The sequence below is a fragment of the Acinonyx jubatus genome, chromosome B2, assembly GCF_027475565.1.
Source record: "Acinonyx jubatus isolate Ajub_Pintada_27869175 chromosome B2, VMU_Ajub_asm_v1.0, whole genome shotgun sequence".
Classification (NCBI taxonomy): domain Eukaryota; kingdom Metazoa; phylum Chordata; class Mammalia; order Carnivora; family Felidae; genus Acinonyx; species Acinonyx jubatus.
Genome location: NC_069385.1, coordinates 35,097,335 through 35,123,657, shown reverse-complemented (window position 1 = coordinate 35,123,657; position 26,323 = coordinate 35,097,335). Strand labels below are relative to the sequence as shown.

At 36.7% G+C, this 26,323-nt stretch overlaps 1 protein-coding gene across 2 annotated transcripts in view; it reads left to right on the top strand.

Moving 5' to 3' along the window:
• Window positions 1-26,323, top strand: part of LAMA2 (laminin subunit alpha 2) — a 606,210-nt gene that overhangs the window by 319,530 nt on the left and 260,357 nt on the right. For both annotated transcript variants that reach the window (XM_053222255.1, XM_053222254.1), the window contains exons 13-17: window positions 10,025-10,126; window positions 11,566-11,777; window positions 20,249-20,352; window positions 25,706-25,767; window positions 25,978-26,091. In XM_053222255.1, the coding sequence (XP_053078230.1) occupies window positions 10,025-10,126; window positions 11,566-11,777; window positions 20,249-20,352; window positions 25,706-25,767; window positions 25,978-26,091 (594 nt within the window). The remainder of the gene's footprint in view (window positions 1-10,024; window positions 10,127-11,565; window positions 11,778-20,248; window positions 20,353-25,705; window positions 25,768-25,977; window positions 26,092-26,323) is intronic.

Sequence of the window (26,323 nt, the reverse complement as noted above, 5' to 3'; positions counted from 1 at the left end):
TTGAATTTGATGAAAGTTCAGCACATATTTACACAATATCTACTATCTGTAAGATACTTATGCAAAGTACCATAGGGAAACATTAAAACATGGACAAGGGGCGCCTGGGTGGCGCAGTTGGTTAAGCGTCCGACTTCAGCCAGGTCACGATATCACAGTCCGTGAGTTCGAGCCCCACGTCAGGCTCTGGGCTGATGGCTCCGAGCCTGGAGCCTGTTTCCGATTCTGTGTCTCCCTCTCTCTCTGCCCCTCCCCCGTTCATGCTCTGTCTCTCTCTGTCCCAAAAATAAATAAACGTTGAAGAAGAAAAAAAAAAAAAAAAACATGGACAAGATCTGCCAACACTGTGGTCTCTTCCAGAAATTCTATGATTTTAAAGTGCATTTAGAATCATGAAATAAATATCATTATGGTTAAGTTTTTAGAGTGAAGTGTGTATATATTTTGAAAGTTATTTTTATTAAAATAGTACAATTTATAACATTCATTGAATATATACTATGTGCTAGGTATCAACTGAAGACTTTTATAAATATTTGCTCATTTCACCTTCATAACAAACTGCTGAAGTAGGTGTAATTCAGTGCATTTTAGTGAAAATTAATTGAGATTCTGCAAGCATAGATAACTTTTCCAAAGGCCGTACAACATTTAAAGGCAGAACCAGAATCCAAAACCAGGTCTGGAAAATCTCTGGGAATGAGCTTCATCTTTTGTGTGATTTATATATGGTTCCCATGTTAACAGACATGTCAGAAACTCATGCAAATCTTTATCTGTTCATTCTGGAAGGAGGCACTAGAATGTATTGTATTAGCCTGTTGGTCCTCCTCTGGGGTGTGACTTAGTTCCCACTGCATCTTTGGGAATCTTTTCTTCTAAAATTCATAACCAGCTTCTACTGCTATAATAAAGAGTCGCCTGCAGAGTTCATGAATAAGGGAAAAGAGAAAAAGGAAGAGAGGTAGATCAATTTTGAATCAAATCAAGATAGTATTCCAAGACTGGTGTTCTGGCATCTACCTTTGTGAGAAATAAGTTGTCTGATAGTTCAAGATAACCTCTACTTACATAATGTAGCCTGGAATTGATTGAGCTCATTTAAGCATACAGCCCTTCCAGCCATAGTTAGTGTTGTTGAGGCAAGAGCATTGAAAATTACCTATAGGAAAGATAAGAATTCTGTTTATTATACTTTTATTCCTGCTTTTGTAATAAGAGGGGAAAGCTATAAAATAGCTATATACGATCCAGAGTAAAGAATATTCTTATAAGGCAAAACGCTTAAGCAGTAAAAGATTAGCTAAAATTCTTATTCAGATAGAAAAGAGCATTATTGATATCTCCTTTTTACAATGTTCTCCTAACTTTTTTCAAGGATTTATGTATGCATAAATATATAAAAAATATATATTCATTTGTCAATTATATAAAAATAGTAAGCCTGTTTCTCTTTAACTTGACGGAACTTGGATTAAAATGTATGTTGTTATTTTAATCAACATCCATGTTGTATATCATGGGAATGCAGTTTTCTGTTTTCTTGGCAGAGAACTTGAAAAACGTTTAAACCCTGGTCAATAAGAAAGTTATGTATACATAAAACCATAATTTACAGTTCATTTGATGAGATCAGTGTTTAATTCTGTATTGCATGTACTTTTTTGTACTGAATATTTACACATAAATTAATCCAAACTACAACAAGGGTACCAATGGAGCATTCCATCCAAACCTAAGTAAGTAAACAGAAGACAAACAGCTGTTGCAAAGATCCTGTTTTTGAGTCAGGGCTTGATAACAAAAGGCAGTTTGGAGAATTTGGCTGCTACCATTTACTCACATCTGTGGAGACTGCATTATTTCCACCCAGTACTTGATCCGTGCAAGTCACAAAGTGATAAGTGGTTCTCTCAGTCACAACACTTAGAGGAAACACTAAATCTTAATTTATGTATGGGATATTGTACTTGTAAACACTTCATCATCTTATTATGATGTTTAGCAAATCTGTTTATGGGGTGTTTATATTTTTAAGTGTCCCCAAATGGATCTAAGTAAGTGTTTGTAGAAAATACATGAAATGGGGGGGGGGGTGGTGAGTGGGAAATAACCTGTTGGTTGTATTTTAAAATTTGATGTGTTTTCTTCTGCACCTCTTGTTATATAAGAATCATTAATTGTCTGGTTTTCAGTTACAGCCAAAAACATTCTTACCTGATCGAACCTGCATAATTCCATTTGCTTTGAATCATAAGAGAGTATAGAGAAAGTACAATTGGGCTTACTTTGTTACACGAGAAACCTCATGCTGAAATAGGTTGGTGTTATTCAAGTGAATAAACCACTAATTTTATACAAACTCATATAAGTTCATACTTAATTTCTCGAGCAGTTGGGTGACTGGACTCCAAGGACACTGATTGGTCAGTTGTTGTTTCACTGACAGAGTATCTCTGAGGGGCTGCCAGAAGATTCTGTCCTTGGTTCGGTCGCTTTGTAATTTTCACCCCTACTTTGGATACTTATGAAATTCTGATGATACAAAATACAAAGGAGTGCAACATTATCAGGTTGGAAGTGGCCATGTCTAAAGGATAAAAAATCAGAAGGAGAAGATGAAACTAGTGGGGGCAGGGAAGAGGAGAAGAGGTGGGGGAAGAGGGGAGAAGGAAGAAAAAAGGAGGAGATGGATAAAAGGAAGGAAAGAGGCAGAGCAGGTGGAGAGGAAGAAAAGGGAAGAATGGAAGCAGGCATGCAAGAAAATCCTGAAGATTTTCCTCTTTGTATCTCCTGGACTACATAATGTAGCCTCTTGCCTTCCAGCCCAGTGTTTCCAGAATGTATTGTTTCTGTTTGATGCTCACAACTCCTACTTCTTTTTCTCTGCATTAAGGTGATGTAACTTTAAGACCTCCTCTGTAAATTCTGCCTGTTCTCTAATTTAACATCCCCTTAGACCTGTTCTATTCTAACTATCAAACTTGGAAGGAAGAGAAACATGCTCTTATCTCAATGTTATAAATGTACCAAAAAGCATGACAAAACATGAAGTTCTGTTTCTATGTTAATATAGAGCTCCATGAATAGATGCATCAGTAAACACTTCTGTGAGAGGGATACTTTTTCACAGTTTAAGGCATTGGAGCTTCAAAATCTAGAAAGATGAACCACTCGCCATGTTTGTGATGGTAAACTGAAATTAACATATATGTTTCATTTATCCTGCTCCATATTACACTTTTCTTCATTTGATTTTAGTACATCCCTCCTGAAATATTTGCTCTGGTAAGCAAAAGTCAATATTAGATTTTACACCCATTTAGTGGAAGAAGAGAGACGATGTTCTGACATCAGACAACCAAATATTCCAGGCTTGTTTTATGAAAGAACTTCCCCCCGAGTGTATTGTCCCCCATAGATCATCCACCCTTCACCTTTCAATTCATTTTTCTTGAGATTGGGAGTGGGGGAGGCTAGAACACAGGTAGCCTAATACTAAATACTGTTGTAAAGCTTGGTTTTATGAATTACCTTTAGCCTTTTCCACTCATGAGGGAGAACTTTCCTGCCTCATTAAATCTTTAATGCAATGTGCTGCATGCACAGTACATTATTATGTGTGACATTAGGTTATATATTGCATAGTAACTGTAATGTTACTTGCAAACAAGCTGTTTCTTTCCCCTGAAGGTAGAATTAAAACAGGAACTCATGGGAAACAGCTACTTGTGTTGCTCTTTTCTTAATGGGGTGAATTTGAAGATCAGGAAGGGCTTAGACCTGAACGAGGAATGAATGGGCCCTGTTTCTTTTCCTTGCTTCTCAATTTGATATCTGAATCTTTCCGAAGAGAATTTTGCTTAATAGATATGAAGAAAGGTAAAAAACAAACAAACAAACAACAACAAAAAAAACTAGGTCTTTGGGGACCCTGATGAAATGAACTGTTCCCATTAAATTCACTTTCTCTTTGTATTGAAAAGGAATACAACTTTCATCTCTGCTAAATATAGTCTAATCTACCCAGCAAATGTAAGAATTGCCTCAATGTGAACTGGAATTGAACTTAATTCTTCCTGTGGAAAACCATACTTCTCTGGCCAATAGAATAGTGACAGTTTTGTTTGTCAATAGCCAGAGAAAATGAAATGTGCTGGAAGTACTTTTAGTGCTCTGCAAAATTACAGTAACCAGTATTGTCCCCAAAATGGATGAGTTTGAAAGTCTCAAAGATAAAATTAATAAATTGAGTCTACATAGCCCCAAATTGTGGAAAATTAAAGCTATGCACAGTACGTGTAACTTACCAATGTCATGGGATGTATTGTTAGAATGCATTCTTCAGTGTTAATGGATGAGATGGTCTATGCAGAGCTCTACCTGTTCTAAAGTCCGTTAGCTCTCTTATCTGTTGTGGTTGCCACTGAGTCTTCGGGAATATCACTAAAAAAAACCCTTTTCCCTCTTCAGTCTTCTGACCAGTGGGACACTAGCCAAGCAAAGAAAGAAAAGCAGATTTGAATAGTCAGAGAGCTGTAGGAGTGAGAATTTCAGCAGGAAAATGAGTTGAAGCAAATCTAAGTAGCAGAATGGGTAGATATAAACAGAGGCTAAATCTGAAATTCCCAAACTTCTTCAATTTGTGGTATTCTGAATGTCTTTGTATTTTTTTTTCACAGTGTCTCCTAGACCAACTGAAACATGCCACAGTAGTTACGGCCCAACAGCTTCATAAATATTTACATTTTAACAATTTAGCAACCATTGAAAAAGATAAGGCACGTAAGTTCAGGCCATATAATAATCTCTTTTTTTTTCCTAACCACAATGACTTACTAGAGGAGATTTGTGCGCCTGTAATAACACAACTGTTCAAACCTAGAAACAGAGTGCACACGGCTACCTTTAATTCCTGTTTCACATTGATTTTTGTGCAATAAGTGGTTTTTATCATAGCACACACTGAAAACTTTGCTTACCAAAGACATGACATTGCTGAAAGTGCAAGGACCCAAAAAACACAGTTCAACATTTTGAGAATATCTCTGAAAGGAATATGACATTAATGTTAAAACTGTGAAGTACCTCAAGCTAGTTGTTTGCCTGGCGTCTAACAGATACACAGTGTTGCTTGTGTTTCCTTTAAATGTTTACAGTATCCTACAGTGCCTTTGTGAGTTTACTGCAGGGCCCTGGAGCGCCTGTGCAGAGTTTGTGAAAAGGGCGCTAAATAGATCCTAGACTTATTGAAACTGCGTAGAAACTCAAATGATATTATAGATCCCAGGGCCACTGTAGGCTCTTCATGACAGAGGCAACAGAAGTAACAGTTGATAAAATCCGCCCCCCCCCCCCCACCGCCAAAAAAATGACTGAAGTCAGGGAATTGAATTCAAATGCTTGGTGAGGACCTAGTAAGGGTGATGCAGCAATGAAAATGGAAAGCTAGGAAAAGCATTTCAAGAGAATAAGATTGAGACTAATTTGATATAAATAATACAGTGAAAACAATATGTGTGACACCTACAGTTTCTCATTTGAAACAGAGAAATAAAGCAACTGACCTGACCCAATCATGGGAGTTGGGAAAATAATCAAGTGTGTTTCCTGGGAAGATCCAGATAATGAGATTAACTGGGAATGTTGAGTGTTTGAGACATTATTAAACAATCAGTACAGGGGTGCCTGGGTGGCTCAGTCAGTTGAGCGCCCTACTTCGGCTCAGGTCATGATCTCGCAGTCCGTGGGTTCAAGCCCCACGTCGGACTCTGTGCTGACAGCTCAGAGCCTGGAGCCTGTTTCAGATTCTGTGTCTCCCTCTCTCTCTGACCCTCCCCCGTTCATGCTCTGTCTCTCTCTGTCTCAAAAATAAATAAACGTTAAAAAAAAGTTAAAAAAAAACAAACAATCAGTACAGGACTGCGATAGGCAGAATTGTATCCCTCCCCCCAAATTCTAATGATGAAGTCCTAACCCCCAGAATCTTAGGACGTGACACTATTTGGAGAAAGGATTTTTAAAGCGATAATTAAGTTAAAGTGAGGGAATTAGGGTGGGCCCAATCCAGTATGACCGGAGTCCTTATAAGAAGAAGGCCAATAGAATAGTGTGTTCTGACAAACACAGAAGGAAGGATCAGGTGAGGACACAGGGTGAGGGTGGCCATCTACAAGCCAAGATGAGAGGCTGCAGAGGAAACCAGTTCTTCCTACACCTTGATCTGATTTCTGTTGTTTAAGCACCAGTCTTCGGTATTTTGTTATGGCATCCTGAGCTAACTAATACATGGCTACAGCACACGGTGGAAGATACAGATGAGGAACCAGGCACAAACATAATTAAATCCATGAGAGAGGAATGGGGAGACAATAAGAAAGGGTAACCAAAGGGAATAAAAATTTTGCAGACATCCATACACAGAGTATAGAATAAGAAAGAAAAATGTTTCTACAAATGAGATAGTGGTATGACCAAGGCAGAGGAAGGAGTATTATGAAAGTTTGGTACAACAGGAGACAAAGGAGTCTAGAATTTTAAGAACTATTACATGCTACATACAGATTTAACAATAAAACTGAACAGAAGCAGAAGGTCCATTGCCAGGTAGAGTTCATAAATGAACTTTCGAGAACACTTTTTTTTTAAATGTTTATTCATTTATGAGAGACAGAGACACAGAGCATGAGCAGGGGAAGGGCAGAGAGAAGGGGAGACATGGAATCTGAAGCAGCTCCAGGCTCTGAGCTGTCGGCATAGAACCCGACACAGGGCTCAAATCCACAAACCCTGAGGTCATGACCTGAGCCGAAGTCGGCGGCTTAACCAACTGGGCTACCCAGGTGCCCCTCAAGAAACATTTTTTTAAAATTTTTTTCTTTAATGATTATTTATTTTTGAGGCAGAGAGGGACAGAGCATGAATGAGGGGGGGTCAGAGAGAGAGGGAGACACAGAATCTGAAGCAGGCTCCAGGCTCTGAGATGTCAGCACAGAGCCCGACGCGGGGCTCGAACTCACAAACGGTGAGATCATGACCTGAACCGAAGTTGGTCACTCAACCGACTGAGTCACCCAGGTACCCCTCAAGAAACATTTTTAGTGGAGTACCAAGGGTTAAGACAGGATGCAATAGATAAAATAAGAAAGGCTGGATGGGTAAGAATAAAGAAAATGCATGTAATGTGCTGTATCTGAGAGTTCGGCAGTGAAAGTAATAACCATACATAATGGCTAGAGGAGACAGTAAAGTCAGCTGATGATTGGCAGTCCAGTGCACATTGGATTTGACGGAGAGCGTGGAGACTGGGATACTTAAGGGATTATAGGAGAGTGGGGATGCAAGGACTTGAAAGAGACACATAAGAGCCATTTGGGATACGGAGCGACAGGTAGAAGAAGAGGCAGAGACTTCTTCATCCAAAGCTATAGGAAAGGACAGTTTGTACTCTGAATATTGCTACAGGTTTTTCCCCAAAAAACGAGATCCCTCAGAAAAGAAGATGCTGTCTTATAATTGACTCATCACAGAGACTTTCATATGATGGTATGTACTTGTCAGGAAAGACACATTAGCTGGCAACATCAGGAAATGCTTGGGTTTATTGCTTATGAAGAGATAATGGAGGTCAAGGAAAAATAGAGGGAAAGGAATTTAACAGAGATTAAGTGATTATTCCTAAGAATATGACCTCTAAACTGTGGGATGGTACCTTAAATAATCCTTTTTCAAAATTACTCAAAGTACTTGACTAAGTACCAATATAGAAATGGCCACAAATATACACCTTTACAGTGAGTGAAAAAGATAGTGATTCTAATATTCTAGAAATGGGTACTTGATTTGGAGGAAAAAACAAATCTGGTAACTCAACATACACCTTTTTAAAATGGTCTGTTTTTCACATAACTTAGGTAGAAGTAAAATGGATTCACTCATGAAAATTGTTAGTGGATTAAAAAATTAGTTCTAATAATACTGATGTATAGGTATGGGAGATCCACGAAAAGAGTTGGGGGCAGTTGCTTTATGAAATGTGAGTGAAGGGCAAATTTTCATTTTTATTACTATAATAGTAATGATAAGCCCTCAGAAGAATAGTTGAATTAATTTCACTCCTTCGTTCATGTTTTATATGTGATCACTGACCTGCAGAAGAGCCCTTTCTTTTTCTATATTTGTTTCTTGTTTGTTTTCTCCATTTCCACCCTCATTTGTCTCTCAAAGTGTTTTACATGCTAGATGATTTCATAATTATTATGAGTAGGTGTGGAAATGGTATAAACAAATGAAATATTATATAACAAATCAAACATTTTTCTATTTTATCTCAAGTCTGAAAAGCTTGGATATTCAAATTGCACTCACTTTGACTCTTTTTATTAGCAAAATAGGCATTAGCTTTATCTCTGAGGTCCACACATTTGTATAATTTTTAAATTAAGAAACTATGAATTAAAATGGAGTGTTTTTCTTTCTTTTTTTTTAGAGAAACATATTCCAAAGAAAATAAAAACACATAGTCCAAATTTTACATGATCAAAATATAACTGGAAGCTCAAAAGTTTTGCAACATTATAGATCTATATCCTTGTGTTTTCCCCAAACTCCATCCCTACGTCCTGCTAAATATTTTTATTAATGTAGAAAATTAGTTCAGTCTTCTTTGAAATATATGAAGCCTTCTTTCCTGCTGCCTTTCTGGACTCTTCTATTGCAAGGTGATATTTTGGATGCTTATCTTAATAGAACCAAAAACCTTTTACATTGATCTACCCTTTGTTACTCACAATGATGCCAAGCGCTATAGTCCAGGCAGATATTTATTATTTTATATATGAGAAGACATTAGAGTAGGGCTATTTCTCAGGGGAACAGGGGAATAAAAGTTTTCTGAATTCTAGTTCCTTGTAGAGCTCCATGTAATGAGCTCGTAGAAGACATTGCGGAGCTGCAAGTTGAAAACCGTATTTCATCAGCCATGGAGAGCTATGTGCCATTCCCAACGGAACGACTCTGCAAGGAATCCGGGCTCCTCCTCCTCCATCCAGTGCATCGCCCAGAATTGCTTTGTGGTCAGGGTCTGCAGTAAGAGGCCACGGAGAGCTGATGGCTGTGAAGCTGGGTCTCTGTTTGTCAGCACGGAGGAAACAGCAGAATACAAATCATCAGCTTTGTTTTATGAATGTCTTTATTTACAATGCTGGAGTGGAATTTTTAAAAATGGACTGCCGTATTTGCATTGAATCTGTCACTCAAGCCCCAGTGTTGATTCCTGTCCTATAAATGATCTTGCTTTCCTATTTTGTTTCCCTTTCTACAAGGTTACTGTCAATGTCAGAAGATGTAAACCTCAAACATCCATTAACACAGGGCTTGACGTGCATATTGGAAGGAAGGAGGTTTATTTAATGAAAAGGAATAATAGCATTCATTCCAACTAAGCATATTTGATTGCACGGGGAAAAGTGTATCTTCTTTGAGAGTTTTGGTTGAATTGTATCATAATATAAAATTTGCCGCTATTCCTTTATTTTTCTTTGACTGACATTTCCCAGCTTAGCTTATAGTTTATGTAACGTCGCTGTCAAATGGAGTGATGTCTTTGTTCAAAGCATTTAGACCAACAGAAAGTGAGTGACCCTCGGGGATGGGTAGAAATCTCCCAATTTTGACAAAGATCCTTTTCTGCTTGGGAATTGTAAAGCTCAAGCTATAGACGAGGAAAATGACAGGAGGGGCTGTGTTTGGTTTCACAGAACTTAACCTATTTCAGCAAGCCTGCAATCCTGGGGAAAATAATACATGAATTTATATTTATGTCAGGCTTGCTGTTGATGGGTAAGGTTCGTATAAAGGTTACTGCTAAAGAAATGTCTATCATTCTCACTCTGCACTCTTGTGATTTCTGTTTCTTCCAAATCCTACCCTCTAGAACAATAAAATGATTTTAAAATAATAAGTAAAATATGATTTAACAGCCCATCTCCTGTCTTGTAATAATTACGCATCTCTTCTCTTGTAGCTTACAGCAGCTGGAGGACAGTTGACATTTGCCATCTCATATGACTTTGAAGAAGGGGAAGAAGATACAGAACACGTTCTCCAGATTATGGTTATCTTAGAGGTAAAGTACGGAGTGGATCACTTATGTTCAACTGTTTTACATTCTTAGATTATTCCTTACCTGATTGGCTTGAGATTAATTTAATACACAACTCTAGAAAATACCGTATCTTGGGAAACGTTCTTATGCCAGCCTTATGTTTCACACTAAGATATATCTAAAAGACTGAACATATTCGTTAGGTTGCCATGATAAGGAAGACCTTTAGACCAGACCTGGAATTTAAATTAAAAGTATAACGACCATGTACCCAAGAATATAAGAGTGATCAAGTGTTTATGCAAATGATGATTTACATTGTTTAATTTTTTCCATCTCCCCTTTCTTCCAAGTAGATTTTATTGTCTACTTCTTTGTTGATATTAGGCCGACACAAATGAAAAAGGAAGCTTGTTTATTTAGGTGTAGTTAAATCTTGACTTCCAAACTCCTCATTTAAGTAGGAAAGATACAGGAGAAATTACTTTCAGGATTTGGAGGGCCATAGGCAATTCTACAATGTGGGAAGCCTAAAGATATCTTAGAGGCCCTCCCCCACCCTTTCTCATACTGTTCCTTTCACATAATGCATACCCTTCCTCCAACTCTCACATAGCCTCAGAGCACACACTTGCATGTACATTTGTGGTTCCAGTGGGCTGATGTTGATTTAGCACCAGGCTTTGTTGTTCTTCTTCTTGAACCTTTCATGCATCTGAATCAATGACAAAATCCTTCCCCTAAAATAAATATTTCCAGTATTAGAGGAAGTGATCTGGATGATATATATTATTAAATATATATGCATGTGTGTGTATCTATAAAACTAGAAGTATGTCTTGGAATTCCTTTGAGATAAAAGGGGTTCTTTAAATGTAAAATGTGAAGTTCTGTATTAGTAATATAAATGAACTCAGTTAAGAAGGATAACCTTAAGGTCAGTCAATACATTCCCTATTATGATGCCATTATCTTACTGTGAATGCTAGACTGCAGGACTTTTCTTGTTGGTTTCTGTTTGTTTTCCCATATAGAAAAGTCCTTTAAAACCATAGCTTAATACAATACACTGTTGTAACTTTTCTTCCCTATTTTTCTATACAACCTACATTCACCATAAACTAATATATTTGAATTATGCCAATTATTATGCACTTGCATTAAATAGGTATTTGTAATCACCTGGCATGCATGAGTTGCCAAGTATCTATTATTTAGTTAATAGTGGAAACAAGGTTATGTATAACAAAGCTTATGCTTAGCAATGCATCTGGTTAAGGCTAATATTTAAATTGCCTTCTCTTCCTCTCGTATATACCAGAAATATACTAAACGGCAAGGAAAGCCAACCTGGAATTAAAAATCTGAGGATAATTCACAAAGTGGCAAATCCAAATATGGATACTTTTTACCCTTTTATACCTTCTTTTCACACTTTTATCCTTTCCCCCCCCCTTTAGGGAAGTGACTTGAGGATCAGCACAGTCCAAGACGAGGTGTATCTGCAACCATATGAAGAACATATCCATTCATTGTCACTTAAAGAAGAATTGTTTACCATACATGGCACAAATTTCCCTGTCAGTAGAAGAGAGTTTATGACAGTGCTCGCGAATGTAAAGAGAGTCCTCATACAAATCACCTACAGCCTTGGGATGGATGCCACCTTCAGGTAAACTCAAGAACTGCATCTCCCAGTGTTCACACACTTCTTTGGAGCAAGCATGCGTTAGGTAGAACAGTGACTTTAAAGATATGCAGGTTTTCTGCAAATAGTAGTTAAGAATCAAGCGCTAGTTTTCTGAAAAGCGTTTCTATTAAAACTTTAAAATTTAAACACCCAAAAGAAATTTGTCTTAGCCCTTTTCTAGTATCGATGATTCCTTCACAATTCAGCTAGAACATGTGATAAAAAAGGATCCATATTCTGAAAAACTCTATACTGGAGAATAAAGTCTCATTTATGACGACTCAGACACTGGGAAACTAAAGAGATATAATTCCAGGGTATCCATATTCGGAAAGTGGTTTGTAAACCGTTTTCTTCCATTAATTAATTAACCAGTTTCTAACTTAATAGCATGTGGTTTGTAATAAGAAACCTAAGCACCTTCATTGAAATAATCACAAGTCTCTTCATGGAAGACTATAAGGCTGTGTGTTGTAGAGGAAAGAGCATAAGCTTGGAGCCAAACTAACTAGGAATTTAGTGAGTTCAACTGCTTATTTTGTGTGTGACTTTGGCAAGTGATTGGTCCTTGTGGAAACTTGCTTTCTTCAAGTGTGAAGTGGAGATTATAGTGTCTACCTTTCAGGGGTCATTGCGAAAATTATATGTGGCAATTATGCAAAGTGCCTGTTACATAGAATTAGTTGTTTTCCTTTCTTTTTCTTTAAAGAGGGAATTTTTCTTTTTAGTGTTTTATTTATTTTTGAGAGGGAGAAGGGGCAGAGAGAGAGGGAAACACAGAAACCTAAGTAGGCTCCATGCTCTGAGCTGTCAGCACAGAGCCTGGCAAGGGGCTAGAACTCACGAGCCATGAGATCATGACCTGAGCTGAAGTTGGACGCTTAACTGACTGAGCCACCCAGGTGCTCCTAAAGACAGAACTTTTGACTGGAATCAAACCTGCTCATATCTGACTGATTATAAGCTTTCCATTTTAAAAACAGTGATGTGTTTGTCCAAGAAAATTCAAACTTCAGCTATGTCTGAATGAGCTTTCTCCCCCCCCCCCACTTTCCCTTTTATGCCCTAATAATAAGCACAAGGTAGCATGGTAACTTTCCCCTAATTGAGATTAAGTTAGATGAAGAAATATGACCCAAAACTTGACTCTGTGACATACTCAGAATCAAAGCATTGTCTCCAGTACTGGTTTATCTACAAGAGGTGGGGTTTTTTTGTTTGTTTGTTGTTGTTGTTGTTGCTGTTTTGTTTTTAATGCTGATGCTCCTCCACCCCCATCATTTGCTTGTGCAGCCTAGTTTGTCTTTCACTTGTACCATTTCAACTAAGTGTAATCATCATTACCATCTCCCAAAGGGGGACGCTACAGATTCATAAACAGAACCATTGTCAAACAGCGTACCTCTTTTGCATAGGCAATTCTGTTAGGAGCTGGGTTAAAATGCCATGAAGATGTGAAGCAGCACTTAGGAATTAATTATCTTTTCTCCCGTTTAGTAAATAGAGATTGTCATGATGTTTAAACAGTACAGAGAGATGAGTCCTCTGGCTTTCGATATGAATGACAACCAAATTGACAAAAAGTGGCTAGGGGGTTTATTTATTTTTGTCAGCATTGCTTCTCAGACTAGTTAATCCAAAGGCATTTCCCCCTGATTTATGTCAGATAAGTTCAGTGTCTACCCGTCAAAATCATCAGTTTCTTTTGAAGCCTTCTGAACTTTTCCCGTGTACGAGTGACGTGTTCACAGAGCAAGGTTATGTGAACCGACACGGGAGCTAATCCAAGTAGGTGGCTGCCTTCTGCAACCTACATTCCCTAAAGCACTATGGTTCAAGAAGGAAAAGGCAATGGCAGATCTGAAACTCCTACCCCCTTCAGGTAAGCAGAAAGTCAGCCTAAATCCTGACTCACTGAACTTGTTTTATCGTATTTATTTCTGATCTACCAGTGGATTGAGTCACATTTGTAAAACATCACTTGAATCGATTTCAGCTTGTCTTACACAGTACGCTTCTGACTTGGTATCCGGTTTGTGTGTAAGCACAAGTAAACGGAGGCTGTCTCAACAAAAATTCGTGTTTAGGTGTATTTAAGGAAGATTTACTTACGTGGTGGTTCTCAGCATGTGCACTTCATGGACTTGGCTTCCTCCAGCTCTGTGGTGAGATGGAGAGGAATAGTTGAAGGAGAACTAGCCTGCGGGTCAGGATTTTGACTTCTGTTTTCAATTCAGCTATTTAATAGTTGTAAACATAAGTGTAGCTTTGACCTCTCTGAATTTCAATCACCCTGTCTGTGAAATACAGAGAAGGACAATTGCCTTGCCAGCTTCAAAAGGTCACCGTGAGAATAGAATTAGAGGGCTACAAAAGCATTTTGCTAATGGCAAATAGGCAGAGAAATCGGAAGCATTTCTATCCAACCTCGGTCACTGCAAGCAATAACATTTTCTACCAAGTACTATTAAGACTTTGGAGACCATCTAGGATAAAGCACATAGTGATCATTCCAAAATTGTGACAGTGTTTGCTGTCATTCTTTTCCAGAATGATGAGATGTTAATGCAATAAAATTAATTGATTTCTTTCTCATTTGCCCACATTGGTAAGATGAATATAAAAATAGAAAAATTTCAGCCTTCTTTTAGAAATGTAAGAGAAATCAACTTAACCAAATCATACATCTTTCTCCTTTAAATTCCCCAAACCCTAGTTTTAGTAGCACTCTTGATATTTAATTCAAGCAAGGAGTCTATTCAGCTCTTCTTAAACGTTTATTCAGCATAAAACTCTGCAAAAAATTGTTTTCTTTTACCTTGTAGCAGATGTTAGTATCTTTCATCAATCTCTGATCTCATCCTTTTTTATTTTATTTTATTTTATTTTATTTTATTTATTTTATTTTATTTATTTTATTTTTAATTATTTTTAAAATCCTTATTGAAGTTAGTTGACATATATTATTATTAGTTTCACTGTAAAACATAGTAATTTGACAATTATATACATAACAAAATGCTGACCTCAATATGTGTATCATCTCTCATCATACAGCTGTCACAATATTAATGAGCATATTTCTGATGCTGTACTTTCATCCCCATGACTAATTTATTTTGTAACTGGAAGTTTGTACCTCTTAATTCCCTTCACTTGTTTTGCCTATCCCCTGGTCACCTCCACTCTGGGAATCATCTATTTGTCCTCTATATTTATGAGCCAGTTTCTATCTTTGCTGTTGTTTATTTGTTTGTCCATTTGCTTTGTGTTACAGATTCCACGTATAAGTGAAGTTATTTGGTATTTATCGTTCTCTGTCTGACTTATTTCACTTAGCATAATACCCTCTAGGTTCTTCCATGTTATCACAAATGGCAAGATCTCATTCTTTTTTATGGCTGAGTAGTATTCCATTGTCTATATATACCATATCTTTTTTATTCATTCATCTATTGTTAGACACTAGGCTGTTTGCCTGTGTTGGCTGTTGTAAATAATGCTGCAATAAACATAGGGGTGCATATATCTTTTTGAATTAGTGTTTATATTTTCTTTGGGAAAATACCTAGATCCAAACTTCCCCTTTTGTAATATTACATTTCCCTAACCTTTGACAATAAATGTGGTCATATGACTTGGTTTAGCCAGTAAAATGTGAATAGAAGTGATTATAATTCCCCTACATGCATGCACATGTTCTCACACACACACACACACACACACACACACACACACACACACACAAAGCACCAAAATGCCAGCATGAGACTTTCTGGAGCTTATCAACCTACAAGAAGATACAAATAGCCTGAAACATTGCCCTGAACAGTCACCCAGACCTGTGAAGGATTTTTACATGAGTAAACATTTTGTTGTCTGTTAAGCCACTAAGAATTTGAGCCCTCATCATGACTTTATCCTGATACACCCCATGTGTCTTTATTGCTTAAAAAGGAACACAGAATCATTTCAAGGCAAGACATGTTCATATGACTTTTTCGAGTAAATATGTGTTGGGGGGGATGTATCAAAAATATTACATAGAATTTATGTAATAATCTAGTAAAACCCTTATAAATAAAGGAGTATCTTGATGATTATAGTAACATTGTTGGTAGATGCATACCATGCATCTATCTTTGGAAATTAATGGTACAGATAACCATGTTTTGAAGAAATTATACTGAAAAGGCCTGTAAAACTTAAAAGACTTATGCAACTCACTAGGCATTGGGCTCTTCATAAGAGGTTTAAACCCACATATGTTTCCTCCACATTATCTTTGACTACCTGCCAAATAAATTCTGTAAATATTGGATTCATTCAGTCTGCCAGCATTTATTGCCTTTCATGTATACCTTTCTAAGTCTCAGTTTCCTCTTCTGCGAAATGGCAGAAACACTATCTAAATTTTAAGATTGAATGCTATGTGAGAAAATAATGTACCAAAAACATTAGCCATGCTATCTAGCAATATGTTGGGAGGCAGTGTAGGGTAACAAGATGATCGTTGATTTTGGAGTCATGCTTCGGTTTGAATCTGTGCTGCACTGTTTGCGAACTGTATTATATTGGACACAGCACTTCTCTGAGTCATAGGTTCTTCATTTGTAAATGTAGACAATAACACGATTATGCATTGTGTTCACTCAGAGTTAAATGAGATGTCTGTCAAGCCCCCATTACAGTACACAGAAGATAGCAGACACTTAGTAAGTAGTAATTATTATGATGTGGTAGTTCTAGGCTAAGCAAAAAGAATGCGATAATGGATAAATGATCATTGAATTAAAAAAAAGGCATAGTCGAGGATGGAAGGCAGACACATACATTTACGGTAGTGTAATAAATAATGCATTAGAAATGTGCACAGTACATACTGGTAGGTCTAAGAAGGAAGAGATAAATGATCCTATTAGCCTTTAATATAATGTTTATGAATGGCTGAAATAGTATCTGATTCTTTCAGTTATTTCCCTTACTTGATGGGGGATTAAAAAGCGATTGATGAAAACATCTAGTTCTTTTTCAGATGAACCACTCAGACATTGCCTGGGCCACTAAATGATGCTTTGCCTTTTTAGGAGTGGAATAAAAGGTATCAGTCCCCCCTAACATGGTGGGACTTCCACAAGGTAGAGACTGCAGGAAGTTCTGAGTTTTGACAGAACGAAATAGAACAAAGCAACTGAATAGCAATAAACTCTTCATCTATGGTGGCTGATCCAAAGCAACATTGGTTTAAGTAGAATTAAGTGGATGCTTTCAATAGAAAAAAAAAGATGGATAGAAAAAATAATTATATAAAAGTTTTATGATCAAAGTTCTTATTGTTTCTAAGGATAATTTATGTGTTATTGTTATTACTATTTTAGTAAAGCTTAACCTATCTAACTCTGGTAGAAATATAATGAAACAAAAGTATTGAGGACAATCTTTAAGTCCGTACCAGGACAATGTTTCTCATATGATTCTAATATTTTCAATACTACCTTACACAATTATGTCTTTTCTCTTCATCATCTTATCTGTATTTCCAAGTCACAAAAATAAGAGGAAATAGCCAGCTAAAACATGTGATTTAGTTGACAAATCTTTGATAGTTCATGCACTTCTAAAATTTAGTACTTTATTACCACTACCTTTATATATTTAAAAGAATGCAGCCTCGTATCAAGAAAAGAAAATGTCCATATTGAAGGGGAAAAAAAAAAACTGCAGCCTTCTTTATGAGTAATACTTAAAACCGTTAAACACATTAAAATCCCATTTACCAACAGCAGAACCTGATGAACATTGGGTCTGCTCAGTGAATGCTAATGTGGAATATTGCTGGGAAAGATTTTTGAATGTTGAAATTTCTTACTGCTCAAAATGGTTACACAGATTAAGGAAAGGAACATCTGTTGTTGTAAAGACAAATGAAATTTGGCAATTCGTAGAAAATATTTTTGGTTTTGTTTTGTTATATTTTAAATTGTTCCTTAAAGTAGTCAATTACTCATTTTTCTATTTTGAAACATTCCAATACTCAATTTTATATTAAAAATCCGGGGACTGTCTACACAATTGACCAGTCTACTGTTTAGTAAATTGTGACAGTCTTTTATAAGATAACCAACTAGTATAGCAATCATGAAATCATCTAATTCTGAAAGCAAAGTGATCAGAAAGATAAGTTAATCTTGGGACAGTTCATTAAGTGCAGACAGTAAGGTGTCACAATTAATTCAGATGAGTTCTGACCTCAAGTTCTAACTCTAATAGCTTTCTATTTATTTATTTATTTATTTATTTATTTATTTATTTATTTATCTATCTATCTGATCAAACAAGTAATTTGTCTCCTGCTTATCTGACTTTATTCATCTGAATGTGGATACTAGGCTTTATTTTAGCATTTATCTGGGAGTATGTTAGTCATTGTCTAAAATATAACTATGTTCCATTCACCTGTTCATTTACCTATCCACTCATCTATTAATACATGTATGTTTGTTTATATGTAGTTTTGTATCCATTCATTCATCTATCCATCTATCCATATACCTACTATCCATCTATCCATCCATTCATCCATCCGACGAAAGTGTATTGAGCTTGTATTGAGGTGATCTGGCTAGGTATATAGATGACACAACAAAGTCTTTGTGAGAAGTTGCTCATAAGCTCATGTTGACACAAGCAAGTACTGTCTTTCAAACTCTATGTTGTGATATATTCATACAATAGAATATTAGTCATAACAAGGATATACTGATACATGCTACAACATGGATGAACTTTGAAAACATTATACTAACAGAAGCCAGACACAAAAGGTCTGATTATATGATTCCATTTATGTGAAATATCCAGAATTATCCATGATAAATCCATAGAGACAGAAAGCAGATTCATGATTTACCAGAGGCTAAATAAGGCCAGAATAGGCAGTGACTGCTTAATAGGTACAGGGTTTTCACATGGGCTGACAATAATGCTTGGAACCAAATAAAGGTTGTAGTTGCACAACCTTGTTAATGTACTAAATGAACACGTTAAAATGGTTACTTTTATGTTATGTGAATTTCACCCCAATTTAAAAAATGAAAATATCTCCACTTATACATCTTATACAGGTTGATTTGGTGGGGGAAAAAATGACAACAGAGATTTCTCTGAAAATCTCTATGTAACCTAAACACTATGAAAGAGTGATTTTTAACACTTACCAGTTTAGGACCTTTTACTAGGTTGTCCAGACTGTTCTCCCAGAGAAGAAATCATTCAAGAAATGGTTGTGGATGAACTACTCTGTAGCTAAAGATAAATGGCTTGTCTTTAGAAGATGCCGGTTAGCACACAGCCCCTAAGATGATCCCACCCAATTGCTTTGGTTTCTCTTTTCAACTTTTTGATTATGTATGAGGTCATACACATGCAAGGTACTATCAAGTGTCTAGGATTAGTAAAGTGGGAGTGAAAAAGGTTTTAAAGCTTTTAAAATTTCCTTTTTAAAAAAAAATTGAAAAATCCAATAAGACACCAATGTTTATTTAAATTGTTAATTCATATTAAGTTTGCATATTTTGGAAGGAAATATGTATATAGGAAATATGGAAATATATAGGAAATACACACACACACACACACACATAATATACACATATACCACTTATATTAACAGTGTTTTCAGTTTAGACAAACCAGCTTTTCCCCAAAATGATGAGTGACACCAAATCACTCTGCTAAAATCACCAGATTGTACAGAAGTACTAATAAAATGAAACCCATGGATACATAGAACAATGCATTTAATTCAGGTCAAAACAAATTAAGAAAATAGTTCTAATTCAACTGAGTATTTGAAAAAGTCTCACTTTTACCTCCCAATGTGCAGATTTGTTTCTGATGAAAAGAAATGAAAATCACTTTTTTCTTTCTTTCTCTCTTTTTCTGTTTCTCTCTTTCCTTCCTTCTTTGCTTCCTTCCTTCCTTCCTTCTTCTCTCTTTCTTTTTGCTTTCATCTTTCCTTTCAATTTAAAAGCTTGAGCTGGATATTAATATTGTCTTCTTTGATTTTCTAGTTTAACGTTAAAATGAGTCAGTCATGTGATGTTTTCTGTTTTAAAAATACCTTCAACTACATTATTTTAAACTATCTCCAAAAATTAATAATAATAATAATAATAATAATAATGAAATCGAAACAAATAGCCAAAACCCAAGAACTGGGCAAGAATATTCTCATATCTTTTCAGCATTTGATGTGGTCATGGTTGTGAGCACCTGGACATATTTTACCTAATAGAAGGAATGAGCAGGGCTTCAAGTTGTAGATATTCGTTGGCCTTCCCTCTCACCACAAAGAGTTTACCTATATTACCAACCTGATTACTATTCCTCAAACTCTATAGTACCTAAGAGTTGGTTTACCTAGTCACCATCTCTTTTTCTTTCCACTGCAGGCTGGGCTCTGTTGGCCTTGAATCCGCAGTCCCCTATCCTACTGATGGAACCATTGCAACCGCCGTGGAGATTTGCCAGTGTCCACCTGGGTATTCTGGCTCCTCTTGTGAGGCAAGTTTGCAAGAATAAATCCTTGGCACCTCCCAAGTTCTTTCAACATTGCTTTCAGCAAACCGTCCTCCATCAATGATGGCGCAAATAAATGATAGTTTTTTACTTAAAGAAGATGCTTGAGTGCCCCAAATCATGGCTTTCTAATAGAGCACCACTCATATTACGTCATCTTGAAGTTATGTTTTTCTTTTGGATATTTTACCTTGCTACAGATGAAAATCTGAGGTTTCCCTAAGTGTTTATTTCCTATTTCATTGGTTGATAAAATAAGATGAATGATAGCAGAGTAATATTTAATATTTCAAAATAATTTCCTTTCATTTCTACCTCAGTGCTTACCAGGAATTAGCACTGTTTTCCCCTTTCCCTCTAGTTTCTAATCTTATGTACCATACTCTTGCTCTGCTTTATTTCTAAGAATGCCAAACCGCAAGCCTCTGAAGGATAGAATCTTTAAAACATCAAGATATAATACATGGAAGAAATACCGTGATCTGGAAAATTCCCTACATGCCTTTGATTCATTTATTTGAGATATTCCTTGTTACCCCAGTATTCTAGATTTCTAATAAGATTAACATTTCTTACTTAATACCACAGTGTGTCGTTTTAAGGTAATAACTTTTATTTACTTCTACGTACTTTTTCTTAGGTGGTTTGAAATTGGTTTCACTTGAAACCCAGTCATATAACGTAAACACAATTTTCCTGATAGAGGACATGGCTTGCAGATAAATAGGAGCTTAAATTCTTTAAAAATGGTGCCTTTAAGGAATCGTTTGAGTGTACCAAGATGTTCTACTTCAGCACACTATCCCATTATGCCATTTATAGAAATACTCTGGGCATTGCTTCGTCAGCTCTGTTGTACTCTGAAATAATGCATGCTTTTAGAAGATACATAGGATTCAGAGTCATCTTCATGACAAATGTGTTTTCTTTAGCCAGGCTCAGATTCACCTATCTAGAAATAAAATGAAATGAAATTCATTGATGTCCTTGCTTTTCCAAAATTCATCTCAAGAAGAGAAAAATAATTGTGGCAATAAATTAGCTCTGTCAACATTAATTTGATTTTTACTTATAAAATACATGCTGTATTTGATGAAGCACATACTTTATGAAGAGCCCAGCAGTTTTTATTTCAAACCAGAAAGCTGTCTTTGAACCTTTAAGTTCCTATTTCAATTGGAAGAATGAACACCTTGATTCTATGCTTGTTTTACCACTTACCCCCACATTTGTTTTCCCTAGTACTCTTCATCATCTTTATGGAAGTTCCAAATACCCGTCGATACAAAATTAAATATCAGAATTGCTCAGTTGGCTAGGTTTTTTGTTTCTTCTTTCCTTTCTTCAAAAATATTTATTGTGAATCTTTGGTAAATTCTGCACTAGGTGCTGAAGGGATTATCAAGAAGATTACATCAAAATCCCCATCCTTAAAGAGCTAACAATCTGTTTAGGGAGACAGAACAAATACCTATGAAAAATTGGATCACAGCACTATATAATTAAGGGACGGGTGAGTGGTACAGAACATAAGTGCAATAATCATTCAAAGAGGTGAGCAGAGACAGGTGTCACTGAAAGTATCCTGCAGTGGAAAAACCTCAAATTGGAGACTAAATAATGGTAACAATTAGGTGGGAAGAGAGAAGCACACGAGTATGAAAGAATCCAAACAAAATATCAGATGTTTAGACTTGCTCACATTCATTCCTGTCCTTTCCTGATTTCATCTGCTTTTTACTGAGTTCATAAGGCCAGTCACATCAGCTTTGCTATCCCTATTATGCACAAACCTCTGGAATGCTGAGTAACCTACAAAGACCAGAATGTCTTTATGCTAGGTTGCCAAAAACCAGGTCAAACCACTCACTATAATATCATTCTCTTTTACTCTATTTGGGGCCACAGTGTTGATTCAAACCTTTTTTTTTTTCTTCATTTCTACCTGACTTCTTATAAATCCCTCTGCAGTTTATCTTTCCAATTTTTCTTACACTCTTAATACCATCATAATTCATTTCACTTCACAAGTGGGACAGGTGAAGAAGTGTAAGCAACATCTGGTACTGAAAAAATGTGTTTTAATTCAAATCTCAGTTTTTGCTTCTTTCTATATGATCAAAATAAAATTAACCACCTCATAGGAGTGTTCATACTTTTGTTTAGCTAATAGATGTTGATAATCATGCATTTTGACACAATCAAGACCCTTGGCATGGCTGATTAGGTGATCAACAACACAGGTATAGTCCCTACCCTCAAGGACATTACATTTGGTTGTAGGCTAGACAGTATGCCGGAGAACATATTTAAATACATGTAATAAATGTCATGAAGAAAATGAACAAGGTGTCTCGATACAGCTACTAAGAATGGGCACAGGAAGAATAGATAAGAGGGACTATTTTATAAAAGGTTTCGGGAAAGGCTGTCTGAAGTGATAGCATCTAAACTGGGTGTTGAAGAGTGAGAAGGGTCAGCTATGCAGAGAAAGCTGGAAGTGGCTTAGGAGGAAGTGGAAAGGAGCTTGGAGTCTGCAAGGACCTGAAAGAGGGCAAGGACGACTAGAACATAGTAAGCAAGGGAGAGAATAGTACGTGATGTGACTGGAGGAGCCAAACCATCCAGAGCTTTGTATGTATTATAATAATTTGGGATTCTATCCTAAGCATAATAGAAAATCATTAGAATACTTTAAGGAGGGTAGTGCCTTGATCTTAGTTTTCTTATTCGAAAAACTCTTTATGGCTACAGAGTGAAGAACATAATATAGGAAGGCAAGAATAAGAGGAAGAGTGGCTCATAGGCTACTGTGGTAGGAGACACTATTATGGTTTATGTTAGGATAATGGCAGGGGATGTAAAAAGATATGGGTTTACTCTATATTTTGATAGTGTAACCAATAGGATTTATTGTAGATTACATATCAGAGCAGAGTTTAAAGAAGTAAGGAATTTAAGAATGAGTCATAGAGGTGCCTGGGTGGCTCAGTCAGTTAAGCGTCTGACTCCTGATTTCAGCTTGGGTCATGATCTCATGGTTCGTGGGGTCGAACCCCACATTGGGCACTGCACTGACAGTGCAGAGCCTGCTTGGGATTCTCTCTCTCTCTCTCTCTCTCCCTCCCTCCCTCCCTCCCTCCCTCCCCTGATCATGCTCACTCTCTGTCTTCTTCTCAAAATAAATATATAAAACTTAAAAAAAAGAAAGAAATGAGTCATAGATCACCAGTTGGAGCAATTGTATGCAAAGCCATTTACTAAGCTGAGGAAGACTGGGGAGGATTAGCAGTGGGCAGAAGATGGAATCAACAATCCATTTTAGAAATATTAGGTGTGAAAAGTGTAAACTAGATGTCAACTTTACAGTTGAATATGTAGGTCCTGAACCTGGAATATCCGTCTGGTCTACAGATAAGCATTTGGAAGAGATCATCAACTATGGGGCTGAATAAAATTACCTAGGAGACAGTGTGAAGAGAAGGAGGAAAGCGATCAAGCCCCTAGGAGTTCTTGGCAATGAGAAGTTGGGTCAAAGCAGAGGAGAAAGCAAAAAGCTAATGTGGAAACATGGAGTTGTGATGGCATGGAAATTGAGAGCAGAGGGCATTTGAGGGAGAGAGGAGTCAACTAAGTCACATGTTGATGAGAGGTCAGATAAAATGCAGTCACAGAATGGTCTACCAGCTTTGGTTACCTGGAATGTGGTGGCATAGCCAAGGTCAGTTGTAATTGAGTGGTGATGGCACAAGACAGAGTAGAATGGAATGAAGCATGAGAGGGAAGTGAAGAAGAGAAGACTTTTTAGAGTAGTTTTACTGAGAAAGAAAAACAGGTAGGTAACTGGAAAGCTCTGAGATATTAAGGAAGTAATTTTGTCATATTTGTTAACTTTTAATGGGGATAGCAAATCATATTTTTGAGCTGATAGTAATGATCCAGTGGAAAAGGAAGGTATTACTGGTAGAGCCCAGAGAAAGAGTATTGGAAAGATAACAGATAATGGAATGCAGATTATGAGTGTAGTGACTTCTCTCAGGAGAGGAAGAATTCTGCATGCCCCGCTCCACTGTTCCAGAAAAGAATATGGCAAATGGAGATATCGCTGATACTTACAGATTTGATGAGGCTGTGGTATAAGTAGGATATTTGCAGAGTATTAAAAGAAAAAAGCTCATTAATGACAATTCTATGAATATTTGTCCTGAAAACAGTAAGTCAGTTCTCTCTCTGTTATCAACACCCTTGGTTTCTACCCTCTTCTGGGTATATGACTTCACCAGTTTTTAAAAATACGTATTGGAGAAGGAAATCTCTTCTATACTGAATCTAAGGTGGCAAAAAATTTAATGGGGAGAAATTATTAGAAAGGGGCAAAAAAATCAACACCTTTCTTGTACTGCCCAAATTAAGAGGAAAGTCATTTTTGCTTTCCTTTCAGATGTGAAGTATCAGCAGACCCTTTTTTATGTGTTTGTTATTGATGTTCAGATTTAAGAACCTTCACACCCTGAGGCAGAATGAACATTTCTAGCAGTACACAACACAATTCTATAAACTTTATTACTTCAGTGGTTTCTCTCTTGTTTCCATTTTCAACTGGAAAAAAGGCCTTTTCATGATATATTATGTTGTAGTAAACCAGCCAGAAATACAATAAATCACCCACAAAATGAAATTAGAACTTGAGAGAGAACACAAGCTTCCAGAGGGCAGCAGTGTTTGCCCTCCCCCCCCCCCAGTTGTGCATCCCATACAGTTTGTAGTAACCCCCATGGAAGGGAAACTTAATTAAGAGTGACAGTGAACCTAGAGCTGATGGTGACATAAAGTTCTTCTAAGGCCTGAATGTTTTTAATCAGAATTCCATTTTTGTATAACAAAGTGTTCCACACTTTTAAAAGGAATGATGAATGTAAGTAGACTTCTAGGAGAATAATGCAATGAAAATAAAATATCAAGGGAATATATGGTAAATGAATCATGTGCAAGTTTGAGAAAACATAATAGGATGAGAATGAAAGATATGGACTCTTTATGTGTAGACATCAGCTGTGTATGTGGGTCAAATGTAAGAGTGGGACACTACCTTTCTTCCCAATGATTGTAAAGTGACAGAATTAAGGGCAGTTCTGTGTGGGTGAGGGAATGTATTCCAGAAAATCGACATTCCTTTGGATGATATTAGGTGCTTTCTTAGGCTAAGGTTCTCTGAAAGTCTTTTTATGTCTGCTGCCTTTTTTTCATTACTTTTCCTTCTATTTTCCTGTCTGTGCTTTTTACTTTGAGACTGTCACATTTCAATTCTTTTTATCTCTTCTTTATTTTACCATTTCAGAAGAGACACCAAGCTAATGCTTCCTCTAATCTCATACCTGCCAATAATGCTAAGGTCAGTACAAAAGTCCCAAATGTCAGGAGGAATAGCTCTGTAGCAATGTTTCAATAGTAGCAACACTTTGATGAGCATGTTTGCTGAATTTGCTACCTAAATATTTCCCTTTAACAAACAAAAAACAAACAAAAAAACAAAACAAAACAAAACAAAAAAAAAACCTTAAGAAAAAAATCCCTGAGACTTGAAACCTTATCTTTCTTTCAGTCTTGTTGGCCTCGGCACAGACGAGTCAATGGCACTATTTTGGGTGGCACCTGTGAACCATGTCAATGCTTTGGCCATGCAGAATCTTGTGATGACATCACTGGAGAATGTCTGGTAAGTGCTTTCTCCTTTGGGGATGCTGATTGACAAGGCTGAAATCAGCTCAATAGGTCTGCAGGTCAATTACCACCTCTGGGACAAACACTTGAGTCAAGACGTGATTTGACAGGGATCTTTATATTGAATGGAGTTGGAAGCTGAGAATGCTCTTTCATATGTGGTTTTCCTGACTAACAAGTATTAGGAGATGTTTATCCATATTAGTGTAAGACCTCAATTAGAATTA